This window comes from Perognathus longimembris, chromosome 6 (genome assembly GCF_023159225.1).
Source record: "Perognathus longimembris pacificus isolate PPM17 chromosome 6, ASM2315922v1, whole genome shotgun sequence".
Classification (NCBI taxonomy): domain Eukaryota; kingdom Metazoa; phylum Chordata; class Mammalia; order Rodentia; family Heteromyidae; genus Perognathus; species Perognathus longimembris.
Window position 1 is genome coordinate 69,695,463 of NC_063166.1, and position 18,897 is coordinate 69,714,359.

At 43.2% G+C, this 18,897-nt stretch overlaps 1 protein-coding gene across 5 annotated transcripts in view; it reads left to right on the plus strand.

Annotated features, from left to right (window-relative positions):
* Phf20 (PHD finger protein 20) overlaps positions 1-18,897 on the plus strand; it is a 97,441-nt gene that overhangs the window by 12,006 nt on the left and 66,538 nt on the right. For all 5 annotated transcript variants that reach the window (XM_048349113.1, XM_048349112.1, XM_048349114.1 and 2 more), the window contains one exon: positions 15,738-15,862. In XM_048349113.1, the coding sequence (XP_048205070.1) occupies positions 15,780-15,862 (83 nt within the window). In that variant the 5' untranslated portion in view covers positions 15,738-15,779. The remainder of the gene's footprint in view (positions 1-15,737; positions 15,863-18,897) is intronic.

The following is an 18,897-nucleotide window of genomic DNA, read 5'->3' on the forward strand; positions in this document are numbered from 1 at the left end:
CTCAGGATGTAGCTCAGTGGCAGAGAGCACCTGTTTACCATGTTTGAGGCAACACACACAAAAATCTAGATTTTATTTAACAAATGAAATGAACAGTTCTTATTTTGAGAATAATTATCTGTTTATTCTTAGTTGCTGATGCTGCCTGGAATTTAAGATTCAAAAGCATATTTAATCTCCTGACTTCTCTCCCTTTCTTAGCTTCCTGAGAAGTAATGTAAGGGACATTTGTATTTTTCTTCATTTTGGCCCAAGTATATTCTTAGTCACTCATCTTGATTAGATTATAAACTTAGAGAAAGAAGATTATTGTTCTTGTCATTCACTTTTCTCAGGGATTTCCCACTATATGTAAGTGTTGACTACCAGTGAGATGATGTAATCAGAATTGAAATCTTGATTTATAGTAAGAATTTGACAACTATACTAGATCTCCTCTATCTACAGCTACTTTCTTTGGCAAAATAACTAATATGCTTGTAGAAATCCTGCAAAATTTTAGGAGCCTCATATGAGCCACAGTGTAGGTGGATCTTGAATCTGTGAACTTTGTGGAAGAAGAGAGAAGAAGAGCATGGAGAAGGATTTAAAATGAGGCGAGCCCAGTGCCTGTGGCTCATGCCTATAATCTTAGCTGTTCATGAGGCTGAGATCTGAGGATCAAGGTTCAAAACTAGCCTGGGCAGGAAAGTCCGAGAGACTCTCATATCCAATTAACCACCAAAAAGCTGGAAATGGAGCTGTGGCTCATGTGATAAGAGCACAAGCTTACCAGCCTTGAGCAGAAAAAGCTAAGAGATCTCACCCAGGCCTTGAGTTCAAGCCCCAATACTAGTGCGCATGCACACACACAGACACAGACACAGACACACAGTTTATCACTAATCCCTTCCTATTATTTTAGTGTTCAAGTATCCTGTAGGCTTTGGTGTGTGTGTTCGTGTCCATGTCCCAGTCCTTCAGGGCCTACATGTTGTCCCTGAGCTTTTTTGCTCAAGGCTAGCACCCTACAACTTGAGCCACAGCTTTACTACTTGCTTTTTGGTGGCTAATTGGAGATAAGAGTTTCACAGACTTTTATGCCCAGACTAGCTTGGGGCCACGATCCTCAGACCTCAGCTTCACTAATAGCTAGGATTACAGGTGTGAGCCACTGGGGCCCAGCTCCTTATGGTTTTTTTTTTTTTTTTCAAAATTTTAATTAATTATTTTATTTTATTTTTTGGCCAGTCCTGGGCCTTGGACTCAGGGCCCTGAGCACTGTCCCTGGCCTCTTCTCGCTCAAGGCTAGCACTCTGCCACCCGAGCCACAGCGCCCCCCCCCTGGCCATTTTCTATATATGTGGTGCTGGGGAATCGAACTGAGAGCTTCATGTGTAGGAGGCAAGCACTTTTGCCACTAGGCCATATTCCCAGCCATAGCAGGGTTTAAAAAAATATATATTGTTTGTTTGTTTTTGGTAACACAGTGATGCTTCAATTAAATACAGTAAGAACAGCTTAGTTGTGTTTATCTAAGACTCTCTATGAGAAGGAATCCACACAAAACTCATTCCAGAGCTAAAGACTATAAGGTCTATAGGCTATAGATAGTGAAAGGCTAAATCCTCCAGTGTCTGAGAAAAATTACAGCTTTTGTCAGGCCCCAGGATTGTGGCCTATCATTACTGCCCCCCCCTTTGTTGTGAGGCTTGAACTCTAGGCCTGGGTGCCCTAACTCTTCACCTCAAGACCAGTGCTCTACCACTTGAGCCATAGCACCACTTCTGGACTTTGCTTCCTGGGCTGACTTTGAACTGTGATTCTCAGATCTCAGCCTCCTGAGTAGGATTACAGGTTTGAACCAACAGCACCCAGCTTGTGGTCTATCTTCAAGGGCTTCATTCTTTTCTGCCTTTTCTCCTAAGGATTTGTAATAGTTCATTCTTATCCATGGAGAGCACTTCTCAAAGAGCTTCTGCATAATTAGGTCCTTTAATCCCTACAAAGGGTGATTCTGCCCTTGTCCAGTGAGAAAGCTGGGGTTATCTCACTTAGGAGACATCTGCGTGCCATCTCAGGTCATGTTAGATGCTCATGAAAAGTTCTTCTCTTGGGAGAGATCAGCTCAAGTAGGCAGTCTCAGTGTTGAGTGATGAGTGCTGTGGCCCCGAAAGCCGGTTAGGCTGTCATGGGAGAATGTAGAATTGTACTCTGACCCTGCAAGCTGGCTTCTTCAGGAGGCTGTGATTGCTCAGCCTAGTCCTAAAGGACCAAAGAGGCAGGGGAAGCAACCCATTTTTGCAAAGGTCCTGGAGGTTTTAACTGCAAAGAGTACATGTGGCAGGAATAAGGGCGGCACCAACAGTTAATAACTTTGAGAGCATATTGTCAGGCTTTGTGCAATTCACTGTTGTCTTCACATTTTTATGAAGGAGTGCAACAGTGACCATCCCTGTTATACAGATGAGGAGCTTAAAGCTCAGAGAGGAAAAGATATGTGTAAGATTATCTGGAAAGTTTGGAATTAGGATCCAAACCCAAGCAGTCTTACTCTAGAGTTCATATTTGAAATCTCTAGCTAGCTGGGTGCCAGTGGCTCATGCCTGAAATCCTATCTACTCAGGAGGCTCAAAGTCAGCGTGGGCAAGAAAGTCTGTGAGATTCTTTTCTTTTCTTTTCTTTTGCCAGTCCTGAGGCTTGAACTCAGGGCCTGGACACTGTTCCTGAGCTTCTTTTGTTCAAGGATAACACTTTGAGCCACAGCACCACTCTTGGCCTTTTTTGTTTATGTGGTACTGAGGAATCAAACCTAGTGCTTCATGCATGCTAGGCAAGCACTGTACCTGCCACTGAGCCACATTCACACCCTCTGTGAGACTTTTATCTCCAGTTAACAACTGGAAAACCAAAAGTGGAGCTGTGGCTCAAAGTGGTAGAGTGCTAGCCTTGAACAAAAAGGTTTCAGGACAGTGCCTAGGCTCTTGAGTTAAAACTCCATGACCTTAAAAAAAAGAGGTGATTTGATTATGTGTATAAACAAAGTATGTAGAATAGCATTTGTTAAATGGGCACTAAAAATGTCATCTCATTAAGATGATATTTTGGATCTAGAGAGTTTGTCACTGGAGGATTGTTTTTCTGTTGAGTTGTAGCATTTGCATTAGAACTGGTAGGAGCAGGAACTAGGCTACCACTCAGAAAAATGGGATGCTTTGAAATGGATCCTATAAACTGGTGACAGAGGGGGCTGGGAATATGCCTAGTGGCAAGAGTGCTTGTCTTGTATCCATGAAGCCCTGGGTTTGATTCCTCAGCACCACACATATAGAAAAGGCCAGAAGTGGCTCTGTGGCTCAAGTGGCCGAGTGCTAGCCTTGAGCAAAAAGAAGCCAGGGACAGTGCTCAGGCCGTGGGTTCAACCTCCAGGACTGGCCAAAAAAAAAAAAAAAAAAAAAAAAAATCCTGACAAAGGGAAAAAGAAGACAAACAAAATGGTGAATGGGAGTGGGAGAAGGGAGGAAGTAAGGGCATTCATTGCCTGTGTAGCACAAGACTGCTCCATAGCCCTTAAACTGTGATGAGGAGAAAAGAAGGCATTTTTCAGGGTAAGATGATTAGCTCAGTGAATTAAGTAATGTGCCAAAGATCTTAGAACAAAAGTATTCTGTAGTCAGGTGTGGAGCATGTCCAACACTTGGGAGGCTGGGGAGGAGTATCTTGAATTCAGTACCACATGAGAAAAAGCTGGAAGTGAACCTGTGGTCCCAGTGGTAGAGTGCTAGAAAGAAGCTTAGGGCTGGATTCCACTGGCTCATGGCTGTAATCCTAGCTACTCAGGCTGAGATCTGAGAATCAGGATTCAAAGCCAGCTGGGGCAGGAAAGTCCAGGAGACTATTATCTCCAATTAAGAACCTGAAAACTTGAAGTGGAGCTGTGGCTCAAAGTGGTAGAGCACTAGCAAAAGAGCTCAGGGACAGTGCCCAGGCCCAGAGTTCAAGCCCCAAGATCACAACCACCACCACCACCACCACCACCGAAATTCCTGCGTCAACCTTCAAAATAGCTGAAACTATTGGTGTATACTACTTTTCTTGACTATTAAGGTTTTCTGTATCTTTTGCCAGGGTCTTGAACTCAGGGCCTGGGCACTGTCGCTGAGCTTCTGTTTTGCTCAAGGCTAGTAGCACTCTACCACTTGAGCCATAGATCCATTTCTGGCCTTTTCTGTTTTTGTGGTGCTGAGGAATGAACCCAGGGCTTTATGCATGCAAGGCGAGCACTCCACTGCTAATCCATATTCCCAGCCTTGATGATATTCTTTGTCTTTATTTCCTTTATTTGTTTTGTTTTCGTTGCTAGTCCTGGGGCGTGGACTCAGGGCCTGAGCACTGTTCCTGGCTTCTTTTTGCTCAAGGCTAGCACTCTGCCACTTGAGCCACAGTGCCACTTCTGGCCATTTTCTGTTTATGTGGTGCTGAGTAATCAAACCCAGGGCTTCATGTATACGAGGTGAGCACTTTACCACTAGGCCATATTCCTAGCCTCTGTCTTTATTTCATCTATTAAATATCTATTGTCCAGGTTATGTAGTCTTACTATACTGAATTTTGTGTAAATATTCACTTGTTTTTTTTTTTGTTTTTTTTTTTTTTTTGCCAGTCCTGGGTCTTGGACTCAGGGCCTGAGCACTGTCCCTGGCTTCCTTTTGCTCAAGGCTAGCACTCTGCCACTTGGCCGTTTTCTGTATATGTGGTGCTAGGGAATCGAACCCAGGGCCTCATGTATACGAGGCAAGCTCTCTTGCCACTAGGCCATATCCCCAGCCCAGATCTCATTATCTTGCTTGGCTTTTTCACTCTTGGTTGTTGCTCTATCACTTGGGTTAGGCCTACAGTCCAGAATTTTTTGCTGGTTAACTGGTGATTGAGTCTCTAAAACTTTTCTTCCCAGGGTTGATTTAAACTGACATCCTAAGATCTTAGTCTCCTGAGGATAAAAGGTTTATAGGCCTGATCTATCAGTGCCCTTGCTGTTACTTTTTTTTTTTTTTTTTTTTGGCCAGTCCTGGGCCTTGGACTCAGGGCCTGAGCACTGTCCCTGGCTTCTTCCCGCTCAAGGCTAGCACTCTGCCATTTGAGCCACAGCGCGGCTTCTGGCCGTTTTCTGTATATGTGGTGCTGGGGAATCGAACCTAGGGCCTCGTGTATCCGAGGCAGGCACTCTTGCCACTAGGCTATATCCCCAGCCCCTTGCTGTTACTTTTTGTTGTTGTTGTTGTTGGTCATTGGGCTTGAACTCAGGGCCTGGAGATTGTCCCTGAGTTTTTTTTGCTCAATGCTAGCTCGTGCTCTACCACTTTGAGCCATAGTGTCACTTATACTTTTCTGGTGGTTAGCTGGAGGTAAGAATCTCACAGACTTTCCTGCCCAGGCTGGCTTTGAACCACGATCCTCAGATCTCACCCTCTTTAGTAACTAGAGTACAGGTGTGAGCCACTGGTGCTAGGCTTTTTGTTTTTTAAATTAGTTGTAATTACTGAAGTGTTATACAGAGAGGTTACCATTTCATAAGTCAGGTAATGAGTACGGTTCTTTTTGGACAATGTCAGACAATCCTGTTACTTTTTTAAAATTTCAGAGCTGAGGACTCAACTCTGGGCTTTGCATTTGCTAGGCAGGTGTTTTTTCCAGTGAGCTAAATCCCCAACTCCAATCCTGTTACTTTTTTTTTTTTTTAACTCAAGCCCCAAGCTCTGGCCCTGAACTCTTTTGCTCAAGGCTAGTGCTCTACCACTTTGAACCACAGCACCACTTCTGTTTTTCAGTGGTTAATTGGAGATAATAGTCTTATAGGTACTTTTCTGCCAAGACTTCAAACCTTGATCCTCAGATCTCAGCCTTCTAAGTAGCTAGGATTACAGATGTCACCAGCACCTGGCTCTTGTAACTTTTTATGAGATGCCTCTTGCCTTAAAAGAGCTCTGAAAGTTGTTAGTTCTTCATCACTTCAGTTTATTCTGTAATGTGGAAATATCACATTTAGTGAACTCAGGGCCTGAGCTTTGTCCCTGGCTTCTTTTTGCTCAAGGCTAACACTGTCACTTGAGCCACAGCACCACTTCTGGCCGTTTTCTGTATATGTGGTGCTGAAGAATCGAACCTAGCCATATTCCCAGCCCATGAAATTCTTGCTTTAGGCTAAGAATATGGCTTAGTGGTAGAGTGCTTGCCTAACATGCATGAGACCTGGGTCCGATTTCTTAGTAACATATAAACAAAAAATAAAATTAATTTAAAAAACTAATAAAAATAAACTCTTCTATTAAAATTTTTAAGTAAGAGACAGAAAAACTGCAGGAGAGCAAGGGAAGGGGTGACATTGTCCAAAAAGAAATATACTCTTTATTTGCCTTATATAACTGTAACCCCTCTGTACATCACCTTTATAATAATAGAAAAAAAAACTTACAGAAGCCAGGTGCTATGGTTCATGCCTGTAATCCTACTACTCAGTGTAGGGTTTGGTGAAAGGAAACTGTCACATGGTTCAGGCAGAGAGAGTTTATTGGGGGGGGAAGGAGGAGGGCAAACTGCTGGCTTGCAGGAGATGGTGGTTCAGGGAGTTAGAGGGGAAAGAAAAGGAGAAAAAGAGGAGAGGACTCATGTTGAGTCAGATTATATAGGGAAAGATGGGAGGCGGGACCACAGCAGATAGGGAATTGATCTCAGAGCCTGGGGAACCTCTCACTGATGGAGAGAGGTGTGACCAGGGCTGTCAGAAAATGACCTCAGTAGATGAGGAAGTGACCTCAGAGTCTGGGGTCCTTTGCTGACTCACAGGTGATTGACAGCCAGGTGATGGTTTCAGGCAGGTGAAGAGGAAGTGGAGAGGGGCTGGCACTCAGGAGGCTGAGGTCTGAGATCTCAGTTCAAAGCCAGCTTGGCAGGAAAGTCTGTAAGACTCTTTGTTTGTTTTTGTTTTTGTTGCCAGTCCTGGGGCTTGAACTCAGGGCCTTGAGCACTGTCCCTGGCTTCTTTTTGCTCAAGGCTAGCACTCTGCCACTTGAGCCACAGTGCCACTTCCTGCTTTTTCTATATATACGTGGTGCTGAGGAATCGAACTCAGGGCTTCATGTATACGAGATGAGCACTTTACCACTAGGCCATATCCCCAGCCCTGTGAGACTCTTATCTCCAGTTAATTACCCAAAAGCCAGAAGTGTAGCTGTGTTTCAAGTGGTAGACTAGCCTTGAGCAAAAGAAGATGATTAGGCCCCAGGACCAGCACAAAATATGGTTTCAGGCAGAAGGAATATAAAGAAGTAATCTAAATAAAGTCTTACTATCTTGGCTGAGTTTGTAGTTCAGTGGTAGAATATGTGTTTAAGCATACATTGTAAGGACTAACCAGAGAACCTAAGTGACTAAATATAAGTTTTAGTGTTAAAATTATAACAGCTTCTAAACCCTGGTGATGACTCTATGCTAGAGGGCTGCACCCCCACCTGTGAGACTAGTTTTTTGTAGTTTGGCATTTAAAAATATAGAGAGCCCTTGTTCCCCTCTGTACCTAGGTAGCAACCATGGTAACGGACAGTAAAAAAAATGATCATAGTCATAGACTATAGAAACAACCATAATATTAGTAGAAATGCCATGTAACTGTTGGGTTGGTTTACTTATGATTGAGTACTGGATTGTTTTAGCCCGTTCAAGCTTGCTTAGTGGTAATGGGAAAACATGGTGGCAATTGTTAAAATAAAGTTGGTACTAGGTCATCCTGACTGCAGAATTCTGCTTCTGTAAATGGTTTGCTTAACCCATTTGTAACTTGCTCTACCCCCTGCACTAACCCCCTCATCAGTGCTATGTGACCACCTGCTGTCGGTTCCTGATACCAAGGCCAGTTCCAGCTATCAAAGCCAAAATAGATAGAAATGGGACAAAACTTGCTTGCTAAATGCCATCCAATCAAGTATCTGCCAAGTTGGAAATACCCTGCCCCTGTTGTAATCACAATAAAAACCCTACCTATCTGAGGGTTGGGGCTCCCAGTCCAGATCTGCTGTGTTGGTGACGGTTGAGAGTCCAGGCTCGAGCTTGCAATAAAGATCTCATGCGTTTGCATCGGAATTGGCTCCTTGGTGGTCTTTGGGGAACTGAAATCTAGGCATAACAACATGATGCTCTGGATTCAATTCTCAGAAACACAATAAAAATAAGTTTGGACTAACTAGATAATCCTTGCTGACTTAAAAAAAAAAAAAGTAGTGCGAGATGGGTGCTGTTAGCTTATGCCTGTAATCTTAGGCTAAAATCTGAGAATCCGAGTTCAAAGACAGCCTAGGAAAGAAAGTCCTTGAGACTCATCTCCAATTAACCACACAAAGAGAGCTGGAAGTAGAGATGTGGCTCAAGTGGTAGAGTGCCAGCATTGAGTGAAAAAGCTAAGGAACAACACCCAGGTTCAACCTCCAGAACACCCCTCCCCCCCAACACACACACAGGAAGTAATTTCAGGGCTGGATGAATAGTTCAAGTAGTAGAACATCTATCTGCTTAGTAAGTAGGTATGAAGACCTGAGCTCAAATACCATTACTACCAAAAGAAATTTTATGCATGTTCTCAAATTAGGTCTATGTCTGTATTTATGGGTTTTTAAAATTTACATTAAAGATAGTTACAGGGCTGGGAATTTATATAGCCTAGTGGCAAGAGTGCATCCCTCCTATACATGAAGCCCTGGGTTCGATTCCCCAGCACCACATATATAGAAAATGGCCAGAAGTGGCGCTGTGGCTCAAGTGGCAGAGTGCTAGCCTTGAGCAAAAAGAAGCCAGAGACAGTGCTCAGGCCCTGAGTTCAAGGCCCAGGACTGGCAAAAAAAAAAAAAAAAAGATAGTTACAAGCCAGGCATGGTTCAAAACCAGCTGGGCAGGAATGTCCAGGAAACACTTAGCTCCAATTAACTACCAGAAAATCAGAAGTGGTACTGTATTTCAAGTGGTAGAGCCCTCCTAGTCTTGAGCGCAAAAGCTCAGTTCCAGTACCCAGAGCCTGAGCTCAAGCCCCCTGACCACCACCACTACAACAAAAAGATAGTTATATGCATGCTTCCACATCATGTACTCTCATGGACTTTTCTGCCTCATCTGGATTTGAACTTCAATCCTCAGATAGCCTTTTAAGTAGCTGGAATTACAAGCATGAGCCATCAGCACCCGGCTCTAACATTCTTTTTAAAAGTATTGTAATATTCTGTTATGTGGATGAGCCATAGTTCTTTTAATAAGATTCTTTTTTTTTTTTTTTTTTTTGCGCCAATCCTGAGGCCTGAACTCAGGCCTTGGGGGCTATCACTGAACCTCTTTGTGTCAAAGGTAGCACTCTACCACTTGAGCCACATCACTGCTTTGAGCTTTTTCTAAATAGTTTATTGGGGATAAGTCTCTTGGCTTTTCCTGCCTGGGCTGGTTTCAAAGGTGATCTTCAAATCTCACCCTCCTGAATAGCTAAGATTATAGTCGTGAGCCACTGTGCCCAGCAGGAAATATCCTTTTTTTTGTCCCCAGTTCTAGGACTTGAACTCAGGGCCTAGGCACTGCCCCTCATCCTTTTGCTCAAGGCTAGCACTCTAACACTTAAGCTACAGCCCCTCTTCTGGCCTTTTCTGCTTATGTGGTACTGAGGAATCGAACCCAGGGCTTCATGTTAGACAAGCACTCTACCACTAAGCCACATTCCCAGCCAGGAAATAAACTTTTAATGAACTGACAGTGTGTTATCATCTTTATGGTTAGTATAAGAGTGCCCGAAACGCTTGATCCTCTTGCCTTGGTTTTCTGAGTGCTGGGATTACAATGTGTGTGCTGTTCCTCCAGGTCATTTTTTGCCAAACTGAAAAGTGATTTAATTTTTTTTTTTTTCCTGTTCTGGTGTTTGAACTCATATCCTAAGTTTGCTTGGCTTGGTGTTATGCCATTTGAGCCATGGCTCTAGTCTAGCATTTTACTAGTCATTTGGAGTTTTCTGCCTGGGCTGTCTTTGAACTGCTCTTCTTTCTTCATATCTCAGCTTCCTAAGTAGCTAAAATTACTGGCATGTGCCGCTGGTACCTGGATGAAAAATTATTTTGATCTGTATCAGTTTAACTTAGGGTGAAGTTATGTGGGTATGATAGTGTCATATGCCAATTAGACCTTTGTATCTCCCCATCTCTCATAATGTGACAATTCTTTTTTTTTTTTTTGGCCAGTCCTGGGCCTTGGACTCAGGGCCTGAGCACTGTCCCTGGCTTCTTCCTGCTCAAGGCTAGCACTCTGCCACTTGAGCCACAGCGCCGCTTCTGGCCGTTTTCTGTATATGTGGTGCTGGGGAATCGAACCTAGGGCCTCGTGTATCCGAGGCAGGCACTCTTGCCACTAGGCTATATCCCCAGCCCCAATGTGACAATTCTTATACTTTGTCCACATTGGGATGAGTGACTTTTTTTGTCCTTGCACAAAAAAGATCTTTATGTCTCTGTTAATAAAGGAAATTAGCTGTTCATGTTATGTGTTGCACATTTGGTTTCTCCCAGTTTCTTGTTTGTGAAAGTGCTCTTTGAACTGTGCTATTCAGTGTATATTAAAGCTTTCATTATCATGGAAGTAGGGGACATTGAATACTGTATTTAAGGAAATAAACTAGGCTTTCTGTCTGTGGAGCAGTGGGCTCCTCTTTGGGGAAATTTGGATGTAAAGGAGTAATTTGAACTCTTGCCAAAATCTTGATAGTGGAATCCTACAGGAATACAGATTGCATCAGACTTTTTTCTCTTGAGAAATTTCCCATGTCCATATTGAACAGACTTTTCATTCTGAAAGCTGAGGATTTTTGGAATAAAAAACTAAAGCTCTGGAGAATAGATAAGTTAAAATTATTTGTGTTTAAAAAAACTAAGTACAGGCTGGGGATATGGCCTAGTGGCAAGAGTGCCTGTCTCATATACATGAGGCCCTGGGTTCGATTCCCCAGCACCACATATAAAGAAAATGGCCAGAAGTGGCGCTGTGGCTCAAGTGGCAGAGTGCTAGCCTTGAGCAAAAAGAAGCCAGGGACAGTGCTCAGGCCCTGAGTCCAAGCCCCAGGACTGGCCAAAAAAACAAACAAAAAAAACCAAAACTAAGTACAAGTAGTAAAATTGTACTTCTTATTTTTTTTTCTAAGTTCCTTTAAAAAAATTCTTGCATTTACTCCTTAGTTACTTTTTTTTCCCTTTGGTCCTGGGGATTTAACTCTGGGCCTGGGTGTTGTCCCTGAGCTCTGCAGCTCAAGGCTAGTGCCCTACCACTTGAGCCACAGCACCACTTCTGGTTTTCTGGTGGTTAATTGGAGATAAGCGTCTCATGCACTTTTCCTTCCTGGGCTGACTTTGAACCTTGATCCTCAGATGTCAGCCTCCTGATTAGCTAGGTTTACAAACGTGAGCCACTGGCGCCTGGTTTTACTTTCTTTCTTTCTTTTTTTTTTTTTTTGGTATTGGGACTTGAACTCAGGGCGTTGAGATCTAGTTCTGCTTTTTTGCTCATGCTGGCACTTTCATTTGAGTCTTGGCTTACATTTATAACTTTCTGCAGGTTAGTTGGATAGAAGAATCTCTTGGTATTGTCTGCTCCAATTGGCTTTGAAATTCTGTCTTCAAATCCTAGTCTCCTGAATAGCTATGATTATAGTCATGAGCCATAGGAATCTGGCTCTATTGCTGTATTTTAGTAAAAGAAATCAGTCAGGTGTGGACTTCTGTCCTGGAACTGATCACTTAGCACCTGAATTTCAACCAGTGTACTTTGTCTAATTTCCTTATTTGCAGTAATACAACTATTAATGGCTACGCTTTATACTAGCCTTGTGTTCTTTAAGTGGATTAGCTCATTTAATCTCCACAGCTACTGCTTAGAGATAGACACAAGTATCACCTTCCCCCCCCACCCCGCCTTTTTTTTTTTGCCAGCCTTGGGCCTTGAACTCAGGACCTGAGCACTGTTCCTGGCTTCTTTTTGCTCAAGGCTAGCACTCTACCACTTGAGCCACAGAGCTACTTCTGGTTTTTTCAGTTTATACAGTACTGAGGAATGCAACTAAGGGCCTCATGCATACTTGGCAAGCACTCTACCACTAAACCACATTCCCAGCCCCCTTATTTTCCCTTTCCTTTTTAAAAAATTTGTCACTAGAACTTGAACTCAGGACTTCAAGCATTTACTTGGCCCTTTTGACCATAGCTGGTGCTCTGTTACTCGAACCATACCTCTAGGCTAGCTAGCTCCTCTCTTCCTCCCTCCTCCCATTAAGGAGTCTGTGGTCCTTTCTGCCAGGTTGGCTTTGTTGTTGGTTGTGGGACTTGAATTCAGAGCCTGAGCATTGTTCCTGAGCTCTTTCTGCTCTATAGCACTCTACCACCTTTTTTATTTTGCCAGTCCTGGGGCTTGGACTCCGGGCCTGAGCACTGTCCCTGGCTTCTTTTTGCTTAAGGCTAGCACTCTGCCACTTGAGCCACAGCACCACTTCTGGCTGTTTTCTATATATGTGGTGCTGAGGAATCGAACCCTGGGCTTCACATTTACAAGGCAAGCACTCTTGCCACTATACCATATTCCCAGCTTACTCTACCACTTTGAGCCACAAAGCCACTTCCCGTTTTCTGGTGGTTAATTGGAGATGAATCTCTGGGCTTTCCTGCCTGGGCCAGAATCCTGATCTTCATATCTCAGCCTGAGTAGGGCCCCGGCCCCAGGCTGGCTTTCAATCAAAACCCTGACATATCCTTCTTCTGAGTAAGTAGGATTATAGGAGTGTTACCAGAACCTTTTTTTTTTTGAGGTGCTGGGGATCAAATTGGGCCTGGTGACTGACTGTTGGCAGTTGTTCCGCTCCTGAGCTACATGCCTTGCCTTTGTATTACATTTACATGTATGTAATCTGATGAACTATTGATTGGAATATCATATTACTTAGGCTGGACATAGTTGAGCCAGGACAGTTATACCAATTCTTGGAGGCAGAGGCAGAGAATTGGAAACCAGCCTGGCTACACAATGAGACCCTATCTCAAGAAACATACAAACAGGGGCTGGGGATATGGCCTAGTGGCAAGAGAGATTGCCTTGTATACATGAGGCCCTGGGTTCAATTCCCCAGCACCACATATACAGAAAACGGCCAGAAGTGGCGCTGTGGCTCAAGTGGCAGAGTGCTAGCCTTGAGCAAAAGGAAGCCAGGGACAGTGCTCAGGCCCTGAGTCCAAGGCCCAGGACTGGCCAAAAAAAAGAAACAAACAATAAAATGAATATTGCTTGGTATGTATCAGGTCATATGTAAAAGGTAAATGATTTGACTTGGTATTTTGGGCAAGCACAAATGAAGAACTTCTTACTGATTATACTTAACATGTCAGAGTTGATATCTTTGATTTCTTGGAGAGTGTTAAATAAAGCCACTGTTCTCAGAGTCCATATCGTGAAACACTTCTGCTACTAAAACTTTGCAGTTTTTTTTTTATAATTCAGCATCCTTAGTTATAACTGGCAACTATTTGTGCTCCAATTTGATTTCCTTCTCGGCATCAGCCTTTTAGAAAGGGTTTTTATTTTTCTGAAGATAATCTTCCTTTGTAGATCAGGCTGGCCTCAAATTCCATTCTTTTTCCTCAGCTTCACACAAGTAGCATTATATACTCCACAACGCCCAGCCCATACTATATTTTCTTTACTATGAGCTCTTGGGCTGAAAAAAAAAAAGAAAAGAAAAGCATTGCTTTGGTACTGTAGGTTGTTTTAGTGCCTGAGACCTCAGAGTGGCTACATTTCCATCAAAAGTTTACCACTGGACCCTTGGATTATGTTTGCAACTTCACAGAAGTTAAGTGAACCCAGAAACTTTTCTCATGGAGACCACTTTTTACATAAATGACGTAATTCAGTACATTTTGTTTTCTGCAAAAGGAAAATAATTTTACTATACTTTGATCATAAATGGCCACACTTCTGAGTGTCCACAGGCTTGATTACAAAAAAGAGCTTAAATACACATCGGGGTGAGACTGCTTAGTTTTAGTTTTTTTTGTCAGTTTTGGGGCTTGAACTCAGGGCCTGAGCACTGTCCTTGAGCTTCTTTTACTCAAGGCTAGTGCTCTACCACTTGAGTCACAGCGCCATTTCTGTTTGTTTGTTTTGTTTTTGTTGCCAGTCCTGGGGTGTGGACTCCGGGCCTGAGCATTGTCCCTGGCTTCTTTTTGTTCAAGGCTAGCACTCTACCTCTTGAGCCACAGCGCCACTTCCAGCTTTTTTCTATAAATGTGGTGCTGAGGAATTGAACCCAGGGCTTCATGTATATGAGGTGAGCACTTTACTACTAGGCCATATTCCCAGCCCCACAGCGCCATTTCTGGCTTTTTCTGTGTATTGGTACTGAGGAATCAAACCCAGGGCTTCGTGCATGCTAGGCAAGTACTATGCCACTAAATCACATTCCCACCTGATTTTGCTTAGTTATAAATGATGGCTTCACATTCAAAGGCAGTTAGAGGAATGGAAATATTTTATATTGTACTTTTTCATGTTAGTAAAATGGAAAACTGAAAGAAAAAACAGACAATTACTGGGAAGGGACTCAAGAAGTAGAAATTTTGAATGGATAAGAATAAAGTAAGCTAATGCTCTACCACTTGAGCCACAACACCACTTCTGGCTTAGTCTGTTTATGTGATACTAAGGAATAGAACCTAGGGCTTCATGCATGCTAGGCAAGCACTCTACCACTAAGCCACATTCCCAGCCCCCTGAGCTTTTTGTTCAAGGCTAATGCTTTACCACTTGAGCCATTGCTCCAGTTCTGGCTTTTTAGTGCTTAATTGGAGATAAGTCTCACAGCCTTTCCTGCCTGTACTGGCTTTGAAGTGTAATCCTCAGATTTCAGCCTCCTGAGTAGTTAGGATTACAGGTGTTAGCCATGGGCTTTGCCCCCTCCCCCCAACGCACCCCCTTCCTTGTTTTACAGTGCTGGGAGTTGGCTGTGGAACCTAGCTGTGTACATGTGCTATGCAGGTGCTCTACCACTGAGCTGTAGAACTTTCCAGCCTTTTGAAAGTAGGGCCAGATATCTGTGTCTCTGTTTTGTTGAGCTGGGGTCTTGTTGTGTTGCCCAGGCTGCACATCTTTTCTGCCAAAGCTTCCCAAGTAACTGATAATATAGGTATGCATCACCTGGCTAGTATCTCAGCTTTTGTTTCTTCCTTTGCTTTCGTTACAGCTTGCAGTTGTTATTGTTTATTGGCTAAATTTTTGTCTGAAGGCTACTTGAGGGCAGGAACTGTGTTGTGTCTCTTTTGGTTCTGACTTTTTCTCAGTAGGGTCTGAGTAAATATTTGTTGGAAGTATCAACAAAGGATTGAATTTAACCATAGAGCAACTTGTTTTCTTTTGAAATTCTGATGGGGTGCTTCTCATAAATGAGTCCCTGGTAAGCATCCTCAAGGGAGGGCCCCCTGCATTTCTAGAAACCACAGGTTTTGACATGATAGAGAATGAGCCATAAAAGGACAGGGAACCAGTGCAGGGACTCCTGTGTTAGAAGAAGTGCAGGAGTAAAAGAGAAGATGCTGACAGGGTTCATGGAGCTTTGTGTTTTGAATGCCGGTTTCTTACATGTAGTGAGTGCTGCTATACTCTGGGCAGACTTTGCCTAAGTTTCATAAATATTTAATTGGCTCTTTCAGGAGAATAAAGGCAGCCCGGTTGATGACTGTTGATGACTGAAAATGACAAAGCATCCACCTAACAGACGAGGAATCAGCTTTGAAGTGGGAGCCCAGTTGGAAGCACGGGACCGTTTAAAAAACTGGTACTTTTACATTTTTTTGTTAACTAAAGGTTGTTGTCAGAAGTGATAAAGAATGGTAGACTAGGATTTTCTGTGGTGTTTTCCAGCTTAAGTTTAGAACATGGGAATGTTCTTTTTCTCTCTGTGTGTGTATGTGTGTTTGTGTAGGGGCATCCTTTGACTTTCTGGTTATACTTGTTCCCTTTTTGTCTGTTCATCTGAAGGAATTAGGGGAAAAAGAAATGTTTCCACAAGGAAGGGAAGAATTAACAGTGGCAGTCTTCTTGCTCTTGGCTGCCTGTCTGGAAGAAAAGAGGAGAGAAAGATCAGAAGGGAAAATTTTCCTGTGTTGTGTGTAGTCCCTCCTTTTTCCTGGGTGTGATTGGTATGGCTAATGTATACTCAGTATACATTAATGCTCTGTAAGAGCTATTTGATATAGGAGCTGAGGGATGTGGCTGTTTGATCTACTGCCTACTTTTGATGTCTGGTTGGTAGTTACTTTGCAAGTTGTCTTCATCTATAGATGTAGATACTGGTAATATTGCCTTCATGGAATTTTTTTTTGAGAGTTAAATAATAGAGTATATGGGCAATTGTTTTAAAAACTAAAGCATTGTGGTTCATGCCTATAATTCTAGCTATTCAAGACACTGAGAGCTGACGATTAAGGTTTGGAGCCGCCCCAGGCACATAATTATCTCCACTAACCACTAAAGAGCTAAAACTGGTGGCATGGCTTAAATGGTAGAGCACCAGCTGTGCGTGAAAAAGCTTAGCAAGAGCATGAAGGCCCTAAGTAGAAACTCCAGTACCAGCACTAAACAAACAACAAAAAAACCCTACAGTTGTGGTGGTACACTTGTTATTTCGCCAGTTAGGAAATTGAGACGTGAAGGAGGATTGTGATTTTTGTTGCCAGTCAAGATTCTGCCTCAGTTCTCTCATATGCAGAAGCTAAATCTAAAATAGACGTGATAAATTATACAGGACTCTAAGCATTCACATACAGCAAGACTAAAGGAGAATATTCTTAGGAGAAGGAACACAAAGGTCCAATGCCTATGTGTATCTGATCATATAAAATAATATTTATCAAAATAAATTTCAGGAAATGGAAACAAGAGTTTTTTTCTTTGTTGCTATTTTTGTTTTCTTTTTGTCTTTGTTTTTTTATCTGTTTTTGGGAGGGTAAGGGGGAAACAGAAATGGAGGAACAAAGGGGTGAACAAATGCAATAGTGGTGTTACTCATTAGACACTATGTTGAAAATGAACTGTACAACTTGGGGGTGGGATGGGAGATGAAACTGGGGAGAGAGGGCTGGGGATATGGCCTAGTGGCAAGAGAGCTTGCCTCGTATACATGAGGCCCTGGGTTCGATTCCCCAGCACCACATATACAGAAAATGGCCAGAAGTGGCGCTGTGGCTCAAGTGGCAGAGTGCTAGCCTTGAGCAAAAGGAAGCCAGGGACAGTGCTCAGGCCCTGAGTCCAAGGCCCAGGACTGGCCAAAAAAAAAAAAAAAAAGAAAATGAACTGTACAACTTGGGTATGGGATGGGGGAGAGAGGGCTGGGGATATGGCCTAGTGGCAAAAGCGTTTGCCTCGTATACATGAAGCCCTGGGTTCAATTCCCCAGCGCATATATATGCCAGAAGTGGTGCTGTGGCTCAAGTGGTAGAGTGCTAGCCTTGAGCAAAAAGAAGCCAGGGACAGTGCTCAGGCCCTGAGTCCAAGGCCCAGGACTGGCAAAAAAACAAAACAAAAAAAAAATGGGGAGAGAAAAGGAAGGGATGACATTGTCCAAAAAAAAGTATTCTTTACCTGACTTATGTAACTATATTCCCTTTCTACATCACCTTTATAATAACAATAAATTTTTCTAAAGGGTATTGAGAGCCAGAGACAGGGAAGAGACTGTTGAATAGCTTCTATCCATACCTTTTGGGCCTTAACTTAAAAATGAATTATATAGAAGAATCCACAGGGGAGGTCCCTGATGCACTGCCAGCACTGGAAACCTGGGGATAGGAAACTATTTTTTTTTTTTTTTTTTTTTGCCAATCCTGGGGCTTGAACTTGACCTGGGCACTGTCCCTGAGCTTTGCTTTGCTCAAGGATAGCACTCTACCACTTGAGCCACAGTGCCACTTTGAGCTTTTTCTGTTTATATGGTACTGAGGAATTGAAACTAGGACTTCATGTATGCTAGGCAAGCACTCTACCACTAAGCCACATTCCCAGCACAGAAACTATTGTTTTGAAAATCAGAACTGGAAATTGTATAACCTAAAAACATTGACCTTATAAACAGTAAAAAGATTTTACAACTTTTTTTTTTTTTTGCCAGTCCTGGGCCTTGAACTCAGGGCCTAAGCACTGTCCCTGGCTTCTCTTTGCTCAAGGCTAGCACTCTGCCACTTGAGCCACAGCACTACTTTTGGCCATTTTCTATATATGTGGTGCTGGGGAATCGAACCCAGGGCTTCATGTATACGAGTCAAGCACTCTTGCCACTAGGCCATGTTCCCAGCCCAGATTTTACAACTTTTAAAAAGAATGGTTTGAGAGGGCCGTGGGAAGGAAGCCTTAATTGTGAGAAACATGTTTCCCTTTTTTTTTTTTTTTGCCAGTCCTGGGGCTTGGACTCAGGGCCTGAGCACTGTCCCTGGCTTCTTTTTGCTCAAGGCTAGCACTCTGCCACTTGAGCCACAGCGCCACTTCTGGCCGTTTTCTGTATATGTAGTGCTGGGGAATCGAACCCAGGGCCTCATGTATACAAGGCAAGCACTCTTTCAACTAGGCCATATTCCCAGCCCTGTTTCCTTTTTATAGCTTACTTTTATTTTGGGGGGGGGGGCGGAGCTGGTCCTGGGGCTCAAAGTTAGAGCCTAGGTACTATTACCCTTGTGCTCAGGGCTAGTGCTCTACCACTTGAGCCATAGCTCCACTTCTGGCTTTTTTGGTAGTTTATTGTATTAAGAGTCTCAAAGACTTTCCTGCCCAGGCTGGCTTCAAATTACTCAGTAGCTAGGATTACAGGTGTCAACCATC